The sequence below is a fragment of the Cladophialophora yegresii genome (assembly GCF_000585515.1).
Source record: "Cladophialophora yegresii CBS 114405 chromosome Unknown aczIN-supercont1.3, whole genome shotgun sequence".
Classification (NCBI taxonomy): Eukaryota; Fungi; Ascomycota; class Eurotiomycetes; order Chaetothyriales; family Herpotrichiellaceae; genus Cladophialophora; species Cladophialophora yegresii.
In genome coordinates, this window is record NW_006913047.1 from 1,951,048 (window position 1) to 1,967,618 (window position 16,571).

General features: G+C 55.1%; 9 protein-coding genes across 9 annotated transcripts; 5 read left to right on the forward strand and 4 right to left on the reverse strand.

Annotated features, from left to right (window-relative positions):
* Positions 1 to 198: 198 nt before the first annotated feature.
* A1O7_04422 (uncharacterized protein) lies at positions 199 to 1,332 on the forward strand (the record flags this gene model as incomplete). The annotated part of the gene is made up of 1 exon (XM_007758433.1): positions 199 to 1,332. One exon carries the CDS (start codon positions 199 to 201, stop codon positions 1,330 to 1,332), a length of 1,134 nt encoding a protein of 377 aa, XP_007756623.1.
* A 78-nt stretch (positions 1,333 to 1,410) lies between these two features.
* On the reverse strand, positions 1,411 to 1,792 carry A1O7_04423 (uncharacterized protein; the record flags this gene model as incomplete). The annotated part of the gene is made up of 2 exons (XM_007758434.1): positions 1,411 to 1,674; positions 1,730 to 1,792. The coding sequence occupies 2 exons, from the start codon at positions 1,790 to 1,792 to the stop codon at positions 1,411 to 1,413; spliced, it is 327 nt and encodes a 108-aa protein (XP_007756624.1).
* Positions 1,793 to 2,409: 617 nt separating this feature from the next.
* A1O7_04424 (uncharacterized protein) lies at positions 2,410 to 3,134 on the forward strand (the record flags this gene model as incomplete). The annotated part of the gene is made up of 2 exons (XM_007758435.1): positions 2,410 to 2,463; positions 2,526 to 3,134. 2 exons carry the CDS (start codon positions 2,410 to 2,412, stop codon positions 3,132 to 3,134), a joined length of 663 nt encoding a protein of 220 aa, XP_007756625.1.
* Positions 3,135 to 4,184: 1,050 nt separating this feature from the next.
* A1O7_04425 (uncharacterized protein) lies at positions 4,185 to 5,907 on the forward strand (the record flags this gene model as incomplete). Its single annotated transcript, XM_007758436.1, has 2 exons — positions 4,185 to 4,280; positions 4,348 to 5,907. The coding sequence occupies 2 exons, from the start codon at positions 4,185 to 4,187 to the stop codon at positions 5,905 to 5,907; spliced, it is 1,656 nt and encodes a 551-aa protein (XP_007756626.1).
* Positions 5,908 to 6,889: 982 nt separating this feature from the next.
* A1O7_04426 (uncharacterized protein) lies at positions 6,890 to 7,564 on the reverse strand (the record flags this gene model as incomplete). The annotated part of the gene is made up of 1 exon (XM_007758437.1): positions 6,890 to 7,564. The coding sequence occupies one exon, from the start codon at positions 7,562 to 7,564 to the stop codon at positions 6,890 to 6,892; it is 675 nt and encodes a 224-aa protein (XP_007756627.1).
* A 1,876-nt stretch (positions 7,565 to 9,440) lies between these two features.
* On the forward strand, positions 9,441 to 10,172 carry A1O7_04427 (uncharacterized protein; the record flags this gene model as incomplete). The annotated part of the gene is made up of 1 exon (XM_007758438.1): positions 9,441 to 10,172. The coding sequence occupies one exon, from the start codon at positions 9,441 to 9,443 to the stop codon at positions 10,170 to 10,172; it is 732 nt and encodes a 243-aa protein (XP_007756628.1).
* Positions 10,173 to 12,356: 2,184 nt separating this feature from the next.
* Positions 12,357 to 13,633, reverse strand: A1O7_04428 (uncharacterized protein; the record flags this gene model as incomplete). The annotated part of the gene is made up of 2 exons (XM_007758439.1): positions 12,357 to 13,305; positions 13,383 to 13,633. 2 exons carry the CDS (start codon positions 13,631 to 13,633, stop codon positions 12,357 to 12,359), a joined length of 1,200 nt encoding a protein of 399 aa, XP_007756629.1.
* A 300-nt stretch (positions 13,634 to 13,933) lies between these two features.
* Positions 13,934 to 15,053, forward strand: A1O7_04429 (exosome complex component RRP4; the record flags this gene model as incomplete). The annotated part of the gene is made up of 2 exons (XM_007758440.1): positions 13,934 to 14,130; positions 14,198 to 15,053. The coding sequence occupies 2 exons, from the start codon at positions 13,934 to 13,936 to the stop codon at positions 15,051 to 15,053; spliced, it is 1,053 nt and encodes a 350-aa protein (XP_007756630.1).
* A 309-nt stretch (positions 15,054 to 15,362) lies between these two features.
* On the reverse strand, positions 15,363 to 16,049 carry A1O7_04430 (uncharacterized protein; the record flags this gene model as incomplete). The annotated part of the gene is made up of 1 exon (XM_007758441.1): positions 15,363 to 16,049. The coding sequence occupies one exon, from the start codon at positions 16,047 to 16,049 to the stop codon at positions 15,363 to 15,365; it is 687 nt and encodes a 228-aa protein (XP_007756631.1).
* Between the last annotated feature and the right edge of the window lie 522 nt (positions 16,050 to 16,571).

Below are 16,571 nucleotides of genomic sequence, written 5' to 3' on the forward strand. Positions count from 1 at the left end.
AGGGAAATGGTCCTGTCGCGTTGATGAATGTGAGATGAGTGTTGGGTGAGCGCTGGGTGAGTGGAAATCAGTGTCAGAATGATGTCAGGGTCCAGAACTTGGGCTTCCCTTGATTGCAACCGCAGGAGCAACGACTACCATTAACCATCCTTCAAACTCATCAACTGACACCGGACCAGCTTCTAAGGATACTTGATGATGAGTCCGACCGCACGTCACTTTGACAACGACAAAACTCCTTCCCTTCATGCGGATGCTCACAAAGAACTTGTCGCCTCCCTGACACGCATCAACACTTACAACCCACCAGTTCAGACTTGCTCGACAGGATGGACATTTCACGGATTGTACTATGGCCCGACCTCAGTAGCATACCTGTTCTTGCGGCTATCTAAGCTCTACCCTGATCTTGCTTTCAAAGGCCAGTCACTTCTCGACTGGGCTCAGTCGTACCTGGACCTGGGAACGACCGGCCATCGTGACAGCGTCGACTCAAATCATTGTGGCATTGGAAATGAGGCTCTAGCGCAGCTGGCCCTACGCGCCGCCATAGAACGGGACCAAAGCCTTGTCCAGAAGCTCTGCTCCTACGAAAGCATCGTCAACGACACGGGCGGCTCAGACGAGTGGCTGTACGGCCGATCAGGATATCTTTACTATCTTCGTCTTGCTCGGTCGCCGTTCGAGGATGCATCCAAGACTGCGGAGATGATTGACACAACGATACACAAGACTGTACAGAGGATCCTGCGCTCCAAATTCCCATGGACCTGGCATGGCAAGGCGTACGTGGGCTCCGCACATGGCGCATTCGGCATCCTCGCTCAGCTTGTTCTCTCCTCCCCACAGTGCGCTGAGACGCTGGAGCCGCTGCTGACTTCACTGCTTGATACACAATTCCCTAGCGGGAACTTCCCGTCGTCCCTGCCGCCGGGCTCAGACAAAGTTGTTCAATTCTGTCACGGAGGCCCCGGCGCGGTTCTCGCACTCAGGTCATTACGGCCACACTTCCCCAACCTGCAAGCAAGCATCGACTCCGCCATCACAGCGGCGCAAAAGGACATCTGGAACCGAGGCCTTCTGACCAAAGAGCCCTGCTTGTGTCATGGGATTTCCGGGAATGCATTGGCTCTGGACGACGATGCCGAATTTGAGCATTTCTTGGCTTGCACGACGACTGACTCGCTTGAAGCTGCTGGTCGTTTGAAGGCAGCAGGAAGAGATGATCAATTCGTGGGACTTTACACTGGCGAAGCGGGGAGGGCGTGGACCTGGGCTGTCAGGGATAGACAGCTGGGAGACAAGCCTTGCATCGGGTTCAATGACCTATGAAGATCTATGCGATACGTAACTTGACAAGCTGCAGAGTCGTGTCTCGAAGGCGCTTGTCTACAGGCGTCCCTCGCTGTATCATCCGTCATCCTCGACGATCTTACCATCTTTGATATACACTTCTTCCCAACCGACCATCCACTGCGCCGACTGCCACTCAAAGAGCCGGTTCTCATCCGGCAGGATGAACTGCTCGTAATACAGATCCTCCCGCGCCCTCTGGAAGCATAAGCCGTCCGGCATCAAGAACTCCCCAACGCCATCGAACTCGATCTTCTTCAAGCCTTCAAGCGCGGGAAAGGCTGCAATAGCGAGCGTTGCGGCGGACGAAGGGGTATGGTACTGTCCGACAGCATCAGCAGGAGCAGATCAGTCACGTATGTCATGGGCTGTGTACCGAGTGTGGCCCTGAACCGGGGGAAGAAGCGCCCGCAGAAGGAGGGTATGCGGAGGTGCTCATGATCAACTGACCTGACTTTACTTCACGATACCGTGCCTAGCAAGTCAATCAAGCACCGGCCCTCTATGCGTCTCAGTCCAATGGCGGTGAAATTCATCTTCACTCGAAGGCTCATGCGCTTGGCGAACAGCGAGAGTTTCACAAGGCGCTGCTTGGTCGCGATCGGTAGTCGACAGCACGACGGTTTCGGGTTCGCTGAGGATATGAACGTAAGACAGCAGTGGTTGTCTTTATTCCAGAATGGAGATAGCTACCATCTGGTCACGGAGCTTCAACGTGGGCACTGTCTCTTCTGCTTTGTTGGCGACAGCCTTGCCCCGCCCCACAGGGCTGCGCTACATCTCGTTTACGGGAAAACGCCGGTGTTTGGTGTTTTTGTGGGCATCTTTTCCACACGATGTTTCCGAAAATCCGCGACGTGTCCCTCCTCTTACGCAACCCGGCCTCATGCTCAGGCTGAAGATGGCGGTCGCGCAGGTGCCTACACAACGTCTTGCTCTTAAAAGTCCTGGCCCTCACCTGCGACAATCCTCACGCCCTCCGTCCCTAATTTATGCGTAGAGCGACAATAACCACGCGCTCCCCCGTCTTGCCCCGCGCGTTGGAACGCCGCTGACATGGCATTCATTCGGATGTACCAGGATTCGGACAAGGATGCAATGATACACATCGTCAGTTGCCCCGTCCGTCCGAACACCGCGATCCCCTCTAATCAATACTCGTACGAATCCAGTTCCGCGAGACATGTGCCCCAGACCTCATCACCGGAGGCGACACGGTCCTCCACTACGCCTCCTTCCTGTGGTGTCGACCCTACCTGATGTTGCGACCCGAAAGCTGCTTCGTCGTAGACGATGGCACAGGACGCGCGGTGGGGTACCTCCTCGGCGTTCCCGACACGGTTGGCTTCGTGCAGGACTACCGCGAAAAATACATACCGTACTTGAAGTCGGAAGGGTTCGAGAAGCCCGAACCCGACGAGCCCACGGGATGGAACGAGCACCTCCCCAACGCGCTCAGGCAGATCATGTTCAATCCAGAAGGAATGTTGCAAACAGGTCACCCGCGTATGATGGACGAATGGCCCGCGCATCTGCATATAGACCTGCTGGACACCCATCAGCGGCAAGGCTGGGGGCGACAATTGATCGATCGCTTCTGCGCGCTGGCCAAAGAACACGGCGCCAAAGGGGTACACCTCGGCATGGCGGCGGCGAACGAAAACGCATACAAGTTCTACGCTCGCGTGGGATTCACCCGGTTCCCTGTTTGTCTCGACCAGGGTGTGAGTGGTGAGTTAGGCCAGAACGGCAATACGATCTGGCTCGTCAAATCTCTTTAATCCCGTGACGGTGATTCCGATTTCATGTACTTGAAGCGAAGTACGGAGTACCAGTATCGAAAATCAAAATCAAAAATCAAAATCACGTCAGCGAGCCGATGGTCGTATGGAATCATCCGAGGTTCTTGCTGGCGGTGCCGTCGAACAAGTACGCAGTAGACGCCAATAATTGTACAGAAGTCCTCCGTACTGGGGTTTTGACTCCAGCATGCGGTGGCAAGCGGCCGAGACGGCGCAGCGGGCGTCGGCTTTCCAGGCCAATGGATCCAGCATACTCTGTATGAACCTTGGTAAACAAAAGCCTGGTACTGCGTGCTCGTGTACGAGTACCTGGGTAAGTAGCGCACAGCTTTTGATCGCCTACTTGGCGGCTCAACTGTTACATAATCTCCATGTTCGCTCCACCAGCTCATTCCAGCGCGATTGTTCGGCGTCTCGGGCTCAGTCATGAACAGAATATTAGACAAGGATCCCAGCTTTCTAAAGCTCGACGTGGGTTGATCGTACGTCCTCGTTTTCATCTGCTCAGGAGTCGACACCATCCACGCTGTCTCTCGTCCATCGGTTATGAACTGTCGGTTCATCCTATGCTTATGTGAGTCTGTCTCAGGCCGGCCACCAGCAGCCGATCACTGATCACTCGTGGATCGGCTCCGGTTTGATGAAACAATGTCAGCAGCGTCGCCGCATCAGGTACGCCGTAATTACATGCGACGCTACGGAGTCGAGAGACAAGCTTTGCAGCCCACAAGTAAGCATCGTCGCTGAGAGCATCCTAATTCCCCCAGTATATATACGCCACAGACTTCGCGGCGCGATGTCGAGCGAGCTGATGTTGGTATCCCTGCGCCCTCGAACACAAGTCGTCTTCCAACCTGACGCGTTCATTGCGACAACACGATTATCTGAAAACTAGACGATATTTCGAGCCGTCCGCAAACTGTGTCGGTCGTCTCTCGTGTTGCAGGACCGTCCGCTTGCCCCAAGGCTCAACGCAGGCTTGGATCTACTCGGTACAAGGAACAAGCATACGTCAGCTGGTTCGCTGCAATGGTCTTCCCCGCGACGGGTCCAGTACCCGACATACCCAACAAAGACATCTGCTCATGGATTTTCGACGAGCCGAAGTATGATGTTCACAAGCCAGTGAGTAGATGCAACATCTCCACGCAATTGACCCCGTCTTTTCTCCCACTTACCCCTTGACCGCCAGATCTTCATCGATGCAACAAACACCAGCCGCTCAGTATCGCACGTCCGGGCGCGCAAGCTCATCCGCCAATTGATCGCGGGATTGCACAAGGCTGGCGTCAGACGAGGCGATTGCGTGCTCATCCACTCATTCAACGACATCTACTACCCGCTGCTCTTCCTCGCCATCACCGGTGCAGGGGCAGTCTTCGCGGGCTCGAATCCCGGCTACACGCCCCTCGAACTGAAACACCACGTCAAGATCACCAACGCGCGATTCCTCATCAGCGAACCCGAACTCCTTGAACCGCTCCTCGAAGCCGCAAAGGAGACAGGGATCCCACGCACCAACATCCGCATCTTCAACAGTCAAGCCCATCAACCCGTCCCGGACGGCTTTCTGAGCTGGACCGAGCTTCTTGGGCATGGCGAAGAAGACTGGGTCCGGTTCGACTCGCTCGCGACCAGTACGACCACGCCAGCCGCGTATTTCACGAGTTCCGGCACGACGGGCCTGCCCAAGGCGACCATCTCCTCGCACCGCAACCTGATCGCCCAGCACGAACTCGTCTACTCGCCTACGGTGTACAAGCGGCCCTACGAAGTGATCAACATCTACCCATTGCCGATGTTCCACGCAGCCATCGCGCCACGGTGCCACACATCGACGCTCAAGCTCGGCGAGACCAGCTACGTGATGCGCCGGTTCGAGCTGGAAGCCTACCTCGCCAATATCGAAAAATTCAGAGTCACAGAGATGTACGTCGTGTCGGCCATGGCCGTGGCGATCGCCATGTCGCCCTTGCTGAAAAAGTACTCGCTGGAGTCCATCCGGGCGGGCCTCGCGGGCGCGGCGCCGCTCAGCAAGGAGACCCAAGCGGCCATCAGACCGTACCTGCACCCCTCCGCGCCTTTCGTGCAAGCCATGGGCATGACCGAAGTGTCGTGCATCCTGACAATGTTCCCCTGGCCCGAGGACGACACCACGGGGGCCGTCGGCCGCCCGATCCCGGGCGTGGACATCAAGCTCGTGGACGACGACGGGAAAGACATCACCGCGTACGACGTGCCGGGAGAGATGTGCGCGCGCGGACCCACGGTCATCAGCGGCTACCTCAACAATCCGCAGGCCAACGCCGAGGCCTTTGATGCCCAGGGATTCTACCACACGGGGGACATCATGTACCGCGACGGCCGCTCCAAGCTGTGGTACGTCGTCGACCGGAAGAAGGAGCTCATCAAGGTGCGCGGCTTCCAGGTCGCCCCGCCGGAGATCGAGGCCGTGCTGCTCACGCATCCAAGCATCGTCGATGCTGCTGTCATTGGCGTCGCCGCGGCGAGTGCGCTGGATGGCGAGGCGCCGCGGGCGTACGTCGTGCGCAGGCCGGGCGTTTCGCCCGCAGAGTTGACCGAGCGCGATGTCTACGATTGGGTCGCCGGGAAGTTGGCCAAGTATAAACGCTTGGACGGCGGCGTCCTGTTCCGCGACGTGATTCCGAAGAATGCAAGTGGCAAGATCTTGAAGCGGATTTTGAGGGATGAGGCTAAGGGGGAGAGGGAGAAAGAAGGCGCCAAGTTGTAGATGCGCCACCGTGGGTTGGGCGGTTGATATAGCGGCGTTAGCGAGATGTGGCATGCACGTGTCTTTCATAGAGCCAGTATCATGATATTATGTAATTACACCTCCTTGCTCAGCGGGCCCCCATCTGCCGTTTAATGTCGACGGGTTTGAACCAGTGAGGTGGCGGTGAATGGGATTGGCCGTATACCGCGAGCAGGCGGAGTTAACACCGAGTCTCATGCATCGGATCCGGTGGTACAGTACTTCAAAATAGCAGAATTGTACGATGTATTCGAATTGGCGGGCTTCCTAATAGCAAACTCAATCTAGTACGATAGCTTGTTCTGTGGATCGAGCGAAGCAGCTTGCACGAAATTCCAGTTGCGTGAACTGCAGGGGGGGTGAGTGACAACGAATGTCCAAGTGTCCCGCTGATTAGCTTAGTTGGCTGTATATGGTCGCTGTTGATAAGAATACAAAAGCTTGCGTACAATGCCACACTCATAAATACATCAATACATACATACATTATCGTCGGGGCTTCCTGCGTGCTTCTTCCATGGTGGATACTGACACTCGCTCAGGTCACCAGAGCCCGAGTACAGAATCGATCGATTGCGCTGGCTAGTCGAGAAAAGGAAACTCATATCTGCTGCATATCGCTACGCATGCCCTTCGTTTCTCCAGGCCGGCCTTTGGTGACTCCAAGGCGATATTTCCGGTATGGAGCTTCGGACTTGAGAATGAATGTTGTCGTTCATTACTAGTATCGCGTGTTTTTGGCAGAATCGGCGAAGGAGGCGGTTGTTGGGACATGTTGGGGTAATCCCCGCAAGGCTTTTTTTCTGACGGCTGTCATCTCACCTCATCGTCGTGTATGGCGAGGCCTAAATGCTGGCCGGCCAATGCCCTTTGCCCGACGATTTGCGGATTCGGTGGCAGAATATCCCCGTCATGATGGCGGAAAGCTCAAGTCGTCCTTCGAATCCTGCATACCGTATTACTATTGCCGCATTGACATTGAATTGCTCGACAAGAACCGGCAGTCGCAGAAGCTCTGACGCAGAAGCTCGTTTCTGAGGGCAACAACCTCGTCATGGAGAGCAGAGACAAGCGAGCTCTGGATGTGCATCTTCTCCTCCTCCCTCTTGCACCGATGCTGGAGCTGTTCGATAAAGGCCTTTTGGCGGTTTCGACATTTTGTTGCCGCTTTGCGGTTCAGTTCCAGCTCTCTGGCATGTTTGTCAGACCGCGGTGTGATGCGCCCCGTGGTGGTTTTCTTCCGCTTGGCTGGGGTGTTCCTGGGTCTGTATGAATCGTCATGGAGATCTGTTGTCGCCAGAGACAAGCGCCGCAGGAATTGTTCGCGACTGAGCGATGCAGATGAACTCGATGTTGAATCTATCGAGCCCGTTCTCCTTGGGAGCGATGTCTGGCTGATGGACGACGGGCTTGAGGCGTCGGCATCCTGTGCATGCAAGTCCTGTGGCTGGACAAACTCGGGCATACGCCCTTCGGAGGCGAGTGTTGATAAGGTTGAGCCTGGTAGCGCCGAGAAATCTTCGAGAACGGATTCGTGAGCAGCGTCCGGTATGAATGAGAGGTTGTTGGACAGCTGGAAGTCCCATGGATTTGTACTCTGGCCAAAGTTGGTCTGGAACTCGCCGGTCAAGGCCATGATCGTGGTTAGTGCTGATGTTGCTTTTGATACTGTGTTACGGATTGTCAAGAAATGCGTTCACACCAACAACACCACGAATGATCTCAAACATTTCTTGTATGGCTACAGAGCCAATATGTGTGGGGTAGGCAGCTCTGTGGCAATTTTTCGTCACCGGCGGCCGTGAAGTTTAGGACCAAGTATCCGAAGCCCTTGGCACGTCGATTCTGCGCCAAACGCCAATGGATAATTGTCCCGGAAGCACTGCAACAGACAGCGACGTGTGGGCGGCCACTCGCGTGCTTGAACCACCCCAGGGCCGAAGTGCTACCAAGTGCTCGTATCTCCGACAGGGCCTAGGGTAGAGAATTGAGCGGCGCCGAAAAGAGGTGGAGCAATACCCCCAGCCAACCATCGAAAGGTACCTGCTCGATTCTGACCACTCAAGGCACCTCACCGGGTCTTTGATCCGTGAGAGACACGATGGAGCCGAGCTAGTGGAGAAGTGAGTGCTTGGGATCATCCTAGCTGCTCAACGGTGCATGCACAAGGTGCAGGTCTCTGCTGACCGGCCCTTCCATGTGGACGGAGGAGTCCACCGTAGTGTATACGAGGGCCCCAGTCTGTGCCAAGACCGGAAGAAATGTCCAGGATGGGGCTGCGGCAAAAGTGACACGCAGATACACAGTAGAAATCCATGATCCGGCGACATGTAGGTGCTCTCTGTGTCCACGGAGAGCGAGACTGGGAAACAGGCAGACATGCCACAGATCGCTTCACTTTGATCGGCTCATGTTCGCATAACCGCATCGACGGCTCAGATTCCAGGTGAAAGATGGGAAAGGGACGCGTCCTTTCTCAGTGCGCAGCGCGATTGCTTGATGCTTGGGCCAAGGCGCGTAGGACGATACTGTGTCCTCGTACGGAGTACTGAGTCGCGACTGTTATTCTGTGTCCATTAATCCAAACCCCACCTCCCATGATTGGTTAGTCGCGGACAAGCCTCGGCTTCCTACAAGGTTTCGGCTTGTTCCCGTCTTGCCCCGCAGACCGTGAGCGAAGTAGACCCTACGTAATGATGTCATTTCTCACGGCGGATTTTCTCACTACTAGCAGCCGGTTTTTTTGCATGTGCCTTACCACGTACCGGAAATTGTTTCAGGAGCTCTGTTCTCAGCTTCTGATTGGTTCACATCGGGGGTTTTCTTGAAGCACCTCTAAAGCAACTCGTCCTGGGGTACTCGGTCTTATTTACCATGGATATCTCCCCGGGCCTGGTGTTGATTTGCACCTGCCGTGGACGGTACCGGCAATGTTTTTAAGCTCAAGGGTACAAGTCGCTGGCGGTCTAACTTTGCACTTACACAGTATAATGCAACCCGTGTCTATTCGAATAACTAAAGTTCCACACGACTGAATCTCTGATATTGACGCCTTAATCTCCTAATCCATCATTGCACTTGACCATCCTTGCCGTGGTAGACTTCGCATTACAGACCGAGATATGAAAGCCCAGAGACCAGGACAAAAGCCCAATGCCGGTGCAAGGACGACCGTGAAGGGGAAGCGAAGGACTTCTCGGGGGAGGACTTCGCGTGCGTGAGTAGTATTCACCAGTTGCCCCTTGCGCCAGGGCTACGACAACCGGAGGCTAACAGCTTATGCAGCTGCGATCGCTGCAGAGTAAAGAAAGCAAAGGTACTGAGCTCACCTTCACCGAGACGGGTCTTGTATTAACCATAGTCAGTGCGATGGCGCTCAAGTATGCAAGACCTGCCAGGCAAGTGACAGCCCGTGTGTATACTCTGCTAGGAGACGGGAGGCAAGAAACTAGTAAGCGCATTCCCAATTTTGCGGCGAAGACTGTGTTCTGATACTGGTCAGTTACTGCCAGATGCGAGAAGTAACAGACACCGCCCTTCAACGACTATATTGGGCCTGCCGGCGGAAAACGGGGTTTCCAGGAAGTATTCCCGACGAGTCCACGGGCGTGGTTGCCACCACCGACATTCTGAAGGGCATGGGCCTGATCAGACCCGAATTTGATGAGTTTGAGTTACCGAAAGAGATGGAACAGACTCTACCGCCGGCCGATCGCCCAGACCGGGCAAAGCGCCCACTTCTGGCCATCAAACCTCGCGGCCACGAAGATGACAACGACATTCCATCCAGTGCGTCCTCATATTCTACTGCCAGCAGCCCGCCGGTCTTGGGCGTGCAAACCTGTCAAGGCAACACATCGCCGCCGGCTACGCCATTCGACGAGATCGATATGAAAGATCAATTCCTGGCATACTCGCCGGCCGCCAAACCCGTGCGACCTGTCGACAAAATTCAGAGCCCCGTGGAACACATTCCTCTATTCCACCAAGGAGAGAACATCGCCGACTCGCATCATATGGATGTCGAGGCATTCCTAGACATGAGCTTCTGCGCACCAGCCACCTCAGCTCCGCAGCCTGTCTACAGCAACTACCGGTCGACGCCTTTCAGGATGCCACCTATGGCTGCGCCTCATCTTCCCGACATGCAATCCCTCCGACCGCCACCTGATCTTATCTACGACGGCTTTCTTTCGCCGTGGCCGGGGTCCTTGGCCGCGGCGAATCAATCGGTTGCTATATAATATTTAGGTTTGACTTTCTTGGGCGCTTACACGTGTAGCATTCTACGAGAGCCCTTCTCGCCTTTTCCCAGACTGGCGGAGCAGAATGAGACTTGTCGAGCTCACTGACACCAAAAGCATTTTTTGAATTGGCGTGGACTTTTGTGGCGCGCTCGGATATTGTCGGGCTTGCATGCCACGTTTGGGAGGTACTAGCGACGGCCATATCAGCCCTTCGCCGGCGTCAATCATTTTCGCCATGTGTAGGTTTACAGCCGCGATTTGTTGCGGATACTATCGTCCAAAGCCAGCCTGAGACCGTGTCGCCCACGGCTTCTCGTCGCATTTGCTTGCACAGACTATTGTCTTTCTCCGAGGGCAATATACCCAGAGTGGCAGCCTCAATGGACTGCCGGTTTCCACACAGCATTTGCAGCACTACATCTAGCGCTCTGAGATAAGCTTCTCCCGGAGTTGACGAGAAGCCGTGGTCCAGACAACACAGACGACTGATTATTTTGATCGGCGCAATTTCTTTCGCAAAAACTTCCGCAGGTTTCCCCTGCAGCTGCCCAAGAAAGCAGGACCCTCCGAAGATCACTCGTACGCGAGGAACGCACAAGGAAGCCCTCGAGAAGAACTAGGCGGTGCGAGGAGGGGGAAAGGAGGGGGTAAGTCGTGGTCCCGGGTTCGGAAATGCTGATGTTTCCATTGCAGAAATGATCGGCATGAACCAGGATTGTCGGCATGATGCATCCTTGGAGACGAGATGTGAAATCATCGTGCATTGCTATCGCCACCGCTTCAAGTACGGATTGTGCTCGCTTACTCGAACTGAGGACTTCATGGCGTACCTCGTACGAGTGTCTAAGGGAGGGAAGAATAGATGGCGATCCTCTCGGCGGCATCGAATTTCACTTGATCGAAGATGGTTAGCGTCGTCCGCTCGATACTGATACTTCCGCGCGATGTAATTCGTGGAACTACACTTCCTCGCCCTCGGCTACTACGGCGGGCTGATTATGCAGGCTGTGTCGGACCAGGTTCCCCCAATCCTGTAGCATCGTCTGGCACGGGCTCACCCACCGCAAGTCCTTTGGAATCTCCGCTGGAAGAAGATTCCCAGGAGGCACGAAGATTGGAGCTCGGTGCTCGTACGAGGTACTAGGTAACAAGGCCATACTTCCGATACGCTCAGCCGGCTCTCAGTACGAGGTACCGCGGGCGAGCAAGGGGTGTACTGGTACCAGCTCCAGCTGGACTGACTGAGGACCGGAGAAAAGATCCTGCGGAGAACCCCTCACTCTTACTACCACACCATGCGAGTGACTCGTAATACGAGTACACGGTCCACCACAGCAGCCCAAGTTCCTGGGGTCGGCCTTGTTGCAATTAAGGTCAAAACAACCATGCGTGGGCCTTTGTTTGTAACTTCGCTTGCACACTTTGCAGAGTGCAGAACAAAAGGCGGTGTTCAGCGCTCTATGCCATTGGACTTTGAGGAGTACAGGACGTGGAAAAGGATCCCGGGATAACTCGTTGATTGCCATCGCTCAGTAGTGGCGATCGAGTCAGCAAAGGCCGATGACATGCCTTTCCGAAATCCGACAAAGTGCCCATGCTGGGTCTATTCCTGGGCCGTTCGGTTTTTCTTGCCCTCGCAAGAGGTGACTCCGCCCTGTATGCACCGGATATGCGCAAGTTCCCAGGATGTGCGTGTGTCAAAGGTACTGTGTACATGGCTAGTGTAGCGATAGCGACTGGGGGGTTGCGCGCATCGAGGTGCCCGGCCTCGCAGACGGTGAACAAGAAGAATGATCTCTAGATCAATGATCTGGCTGGACGTCCTCGATCCTCAAACCTTTTCCGCCTTCGAAGATCCCCATCCAAGTCTGATGATCAGCCCCCGCCTCTAATATCACAGCTCGGATGCGTCAGGCGAAATGTTGTGTTGCCCTCATCCTCGTCTCGCGTGCCTGCTTCCGTAAGTCGTGGGTGGAGGGTGACGATCTTGCGTGCTACCAGTAGGGGAAACATTAGTTCTCAGCGTGGGTCTGACGGAACACTTATCCTTGCGAGTGACCGCATATCCAAAGTACTGTAACTCATGCTTCGACGGATAAGGCACGCGCTTGGTCCGCCAAGTCGTTGCTGTCGTATCGTACTTCCTATCATTGTGCCTACTAAGTAAGTGGTACGAGTGGCTCACCACCTCTTGGGCGCCGAGACCACTGTGCGTGAAAATGATGCGCTCGCTTGTTCCAGCTTCTTCTGTCTTTCGCGTGCAACGATCCCCGTCCGATCCGTCACTGGGGTGGCATTGGCAATTTGATCGAAATCGTCAAAGTCCTCATCAGCGGAGCCCGATTCTGCGTCGGAATCAACGAGCTGTGTCGGATTGGCATCGCTGTTGCCCGCTTTGTTGATGTTGTTGTTGTTGTTGTCGTCGTCGGACTGTCGCTGATTCTCTGTCTTGGGCGGTTCTGCAGGGAAATTCTCCGCAAAGGGTCTGGACGCGAGAATCTTTCGGCGGATTTCCGCCATCTCCGCCTCGTCGTCATCCTCATCCTCGTCTGGAGGCAGCTCCAACGGCACGCCTTGTTGCAACATGTTGCCCTCGTCATCTGCGGCTGACTCGTTGCCGTTATCTGCATCGTCTTCGTCGTCATCATCTGATTCGAATACCTCTCGCCTGTTCGTATTTCCACCGGCCCAGTCGTCAGCCTCCTCGCCTACAGCGTCCTTGTTGGCTCGACTATCTGCATACTCCTTCTCCAGCTTGGCGAGCCACTTCTCCTCTGCCTTTTTGATCTCTTCCTCATTCTGACAAGCCGCGTACCGTTTGAAGAGCTGGGAATTGATCTCGAGAAATGCCTCGCCGTACGAGAAATGCTGGAGCACAATCTCGGCCCAGTCGTGATGGCCGCAAATGGCGAAACACGCCGCTAGGGCCTCGACACAGTTGAGGCGCCATGGCTTTCCATAGTTGACTGAGTTGGCGGCGACAAGGTACGGCAGGAGCCGTTCGCATTTGCCGCCGATCCGTGAGAAGGGGACCTCTTGAAGCCTGATCCACGAGCATTCCACTACTGCGGCGCCGTATTGTTCGAGAAGTTCCCGGTCAGCCGGTGAGAGGATCGTCTTTGCGTTGGGACTGGACGCCCGGGGGTGCGTGTCAGCGTGGCAATTTGTGCAATGTGTCTCCTGTGCGAAGGAACGGCAAGTGCTTACGAAATGACGACTCCAGGGAATTTTTGACCGACGGGCAATTCCCGCATCAGGCCAAAATGCATCAATCGTTTCCCGCTGCAGCGTTTGGAGTCGCAGTGCCCGAAATCCCAGCAAGCGGCCTTGAAAGGTGGGCGTTCTGCGACGACGTCATTGTCGTCGCCATCTCGCGCCGTCGAGCGCGGCGTGTGTCTAGACTTGGTGGAATATTTCTTCGCTTTGGACGAGCCGTTGTCTTTCTTATGCCGCACCATTGCGAAGACGGATGGATCGGTATGTTGATACGAAGAACAAGCGACAGGAGATATTGTTTTAAGTATATAGGTAGATTACTTGAAGAAGCGTCATATCATGTCACCTCCCGACCAGAGAAACCGCCAAGCTTTTCGCCCCGCTTAGTCACTAGTGTTTGCGTCTGCACGTGCTCACGTGTTATTGAATTGTCTACCGAAGATATCCCGGACTGTCTTCGATTCGCATACACAAACTGCACATTCTGTTGCTTCAATCACGAATACTTCTCCCGAATTCCTCCTGCAGACAAACTTGCAATCATGGGCTTAGCTGTGCTGCCGCCAGACACCGAAGACGAAAATGTGCCCGTCCAGGTCTCAGATGACGAAGAAGACAGTGATGCGTCAATGCAGGACGCCGAGGAAGGGCGGCCTTTGAAGCGCCGCCGGCTGGCCTCCTCTTCTCGACAGATTGCGCTGCCGGGAGAAGTCATCACCGACGATACACAATGGATGAGGTAGGTATGGATTACACGCCATGTGGCAGTCCACGTATACTGTACGCGTGGCTAATATAATCCGCAGAGGACACGGCACGTACATGACCGAAGGATCGCCCACGATGATCGCAACCCTCGCGGGCCCCCTCAAAAAGACCAACAAGCTGCTATCCGTCGCGCCGCTTCGCGCACGGTATACACCCGAGATCGGAGATCTAGTGGTCGGGCGCATCGTCGAGGTGCAGAAGAATCAATGGAAGGTTGATGTGGCCGCCCCGTTGCTGGCTCTCCTACCGCTCTCGTCCATCAATTTACCTGGCGGAGTATTGAGACGACGGACAACGGCAGATGAGTTGCAGATTCGCAACTACTTCCAGGAAGGGGATCTGTTGGTCGCCGAAGTGCAACAGTTGAGAAGCAGCGACGGCACAGCCAATTTGCACACGCGGAGTTTGAAATATGGCAAGCTTCGCAATGGCACGTTCTTGGCAGTCTCGGGGACTGGTGGCGGGGGTGGCGTCGTTCGAAGTCGAAGACAAGTTTTCACCATCAACAGTGGCGCTCAGGGCGGTGGGGATGTGGATGTGATACTTGGAGTCAACGGCTACATCTGGCTTAGCAAACACGTAGAGCAGGCGCAGGATACAGGCAGAATGAGTGGTGGCGGTGTCAGTATTTCGAACCTGGACGATGTGGTCAGCAGCGCCATCTATTCGAGCCAGAACGATGATATTGGAGAGGGCACGAGGAGAGAAATTGCGCGGATATCAGAATGTATCAAAGTGCTCGCTGAGGAGGGGGTGAGGGTCGACGAGGACAGCGTCATCAAAGCGTACGAAGCCGCTGTTGACGCTGAGATGGGGTGGATGGAGCAGGATGGCGTTCCGACGAGCTTCGGCGATGAAGTCAGGAGAAGGATTCTCGACGCTGCTCTTCATTGAACACCTGCTGTTCGTGTACAGGCCATACATGTGCAACGAATTCGGTACGAGCCAAGCATCCGAATGGGACAGCGAAATAACGCTACTCGGCTTCTGTGGTAGGGCGCCAGCGTCGTCTGAAGTAAGTCTGGTTGTCTATGTGAGGGCTAATCGCTCAGCTACTGCTGTGTATGTTGGCGTGCCTGCCTCACATGGCCGGGGCAGGAAGCGGAAAGCGTGCCTACCACAGCTTCATTATCCACATCACATCGTCGATTTCGTACTACTGACGGCGACGCGAGAATTACCATGCTACAATCTACCCGACTTTTAGTCGTACCAACCTGACGTCTCGACGTACGGACCATTAGAAGACGCAGGCCTCTCTTCCCTGGCTTTCTTCCACCGCTTATTGCGGTCCTTCATATCAGCCTCGGTCTTGCGCATCGTGCCGCGAGCCAACCAGAAGCCTTCATATTTGTGCCGTCTGGTCGCACCGGGCAGAACACAATCTACTGGCGGCGTGGCATACTTGTTTCGTAGGCCGGCGACGATAGGGTTGGAGGTTGTCCTGGTGGATTGGAAGCTTGGTCGAGAACCACGCCTTGAAGCACGGCGGTAGAGCCCTGTAGCAGGTGAGTCCGGGACATACGAATACTGCGACGCCAGCGAGGGCGACCACGAATACGTCTGCTCCTGGTAGCGGGTTTTGATGAAGTCGGCGAGCTGATCGGTCGTCTGTATCGTCGCTGGCAACCCCTGCTCGCGCGCCAGCCGAGGATCAAGTCGGCCGGTGCCGTTGTCGTAGCTGCACTCCAGCAATGGAGTGTCATTTCGACTTGGCGCCGGACGAGGTGCAATTGGAGGCGGAGGAGATCGAGATGGTTGGCGAGGTGACGGGCGGAAGTCATAACTGTTGGCAGTCATCGGCCTCGACGGGCCAGTGCTGTTGTCAGCCTCACTCCAGGGATTGCCGGACTTACCTCGCTTTGCGAACTCGGAGAATCTGAAAGTCATGATGGATGCTTGGGGTGTCTTGGTGGGTACCTAGGTACTCTGGACGAGATTAGTGGTGTGATGTTTTTGAAAGAAGTGGTAAGTTGAAAGGTTTGTGGTGATGATCCCAAGAAAGCTGGAAAGGCAATGATGAGGCTCTGAGGACTGCCAGCTGGCGATCGTCTGAGGACAATGGCTCTCTTTGTCTCCATCTTGCTGGGCGACAAAGAGCGGTTGTCAGCACTTCGAGGGCAGTCGTATCTTGCACAACGGACACAACAAAGAGCAACGTCTTTGTGCCGTTGCTACACGAGAATGCCTGTGAGGATAACTCTATCAATATGTCCTGCCACGCTCTCGACCTCGTAACCGTTAAATGTGGGGAGATGGAACCGAGCGGAGAATCTTTTGACCTCCGACAATGTCCGATTGGCCAACGTGGGCAGCTTCGGCGTTTAGGCCAACTTTAGGCCAGCTCCCATCAGCTCCCACCACTCTCAGCTCGTAGCCCGCATCAAACCAGCTTCTACCGCTGCTGGACCG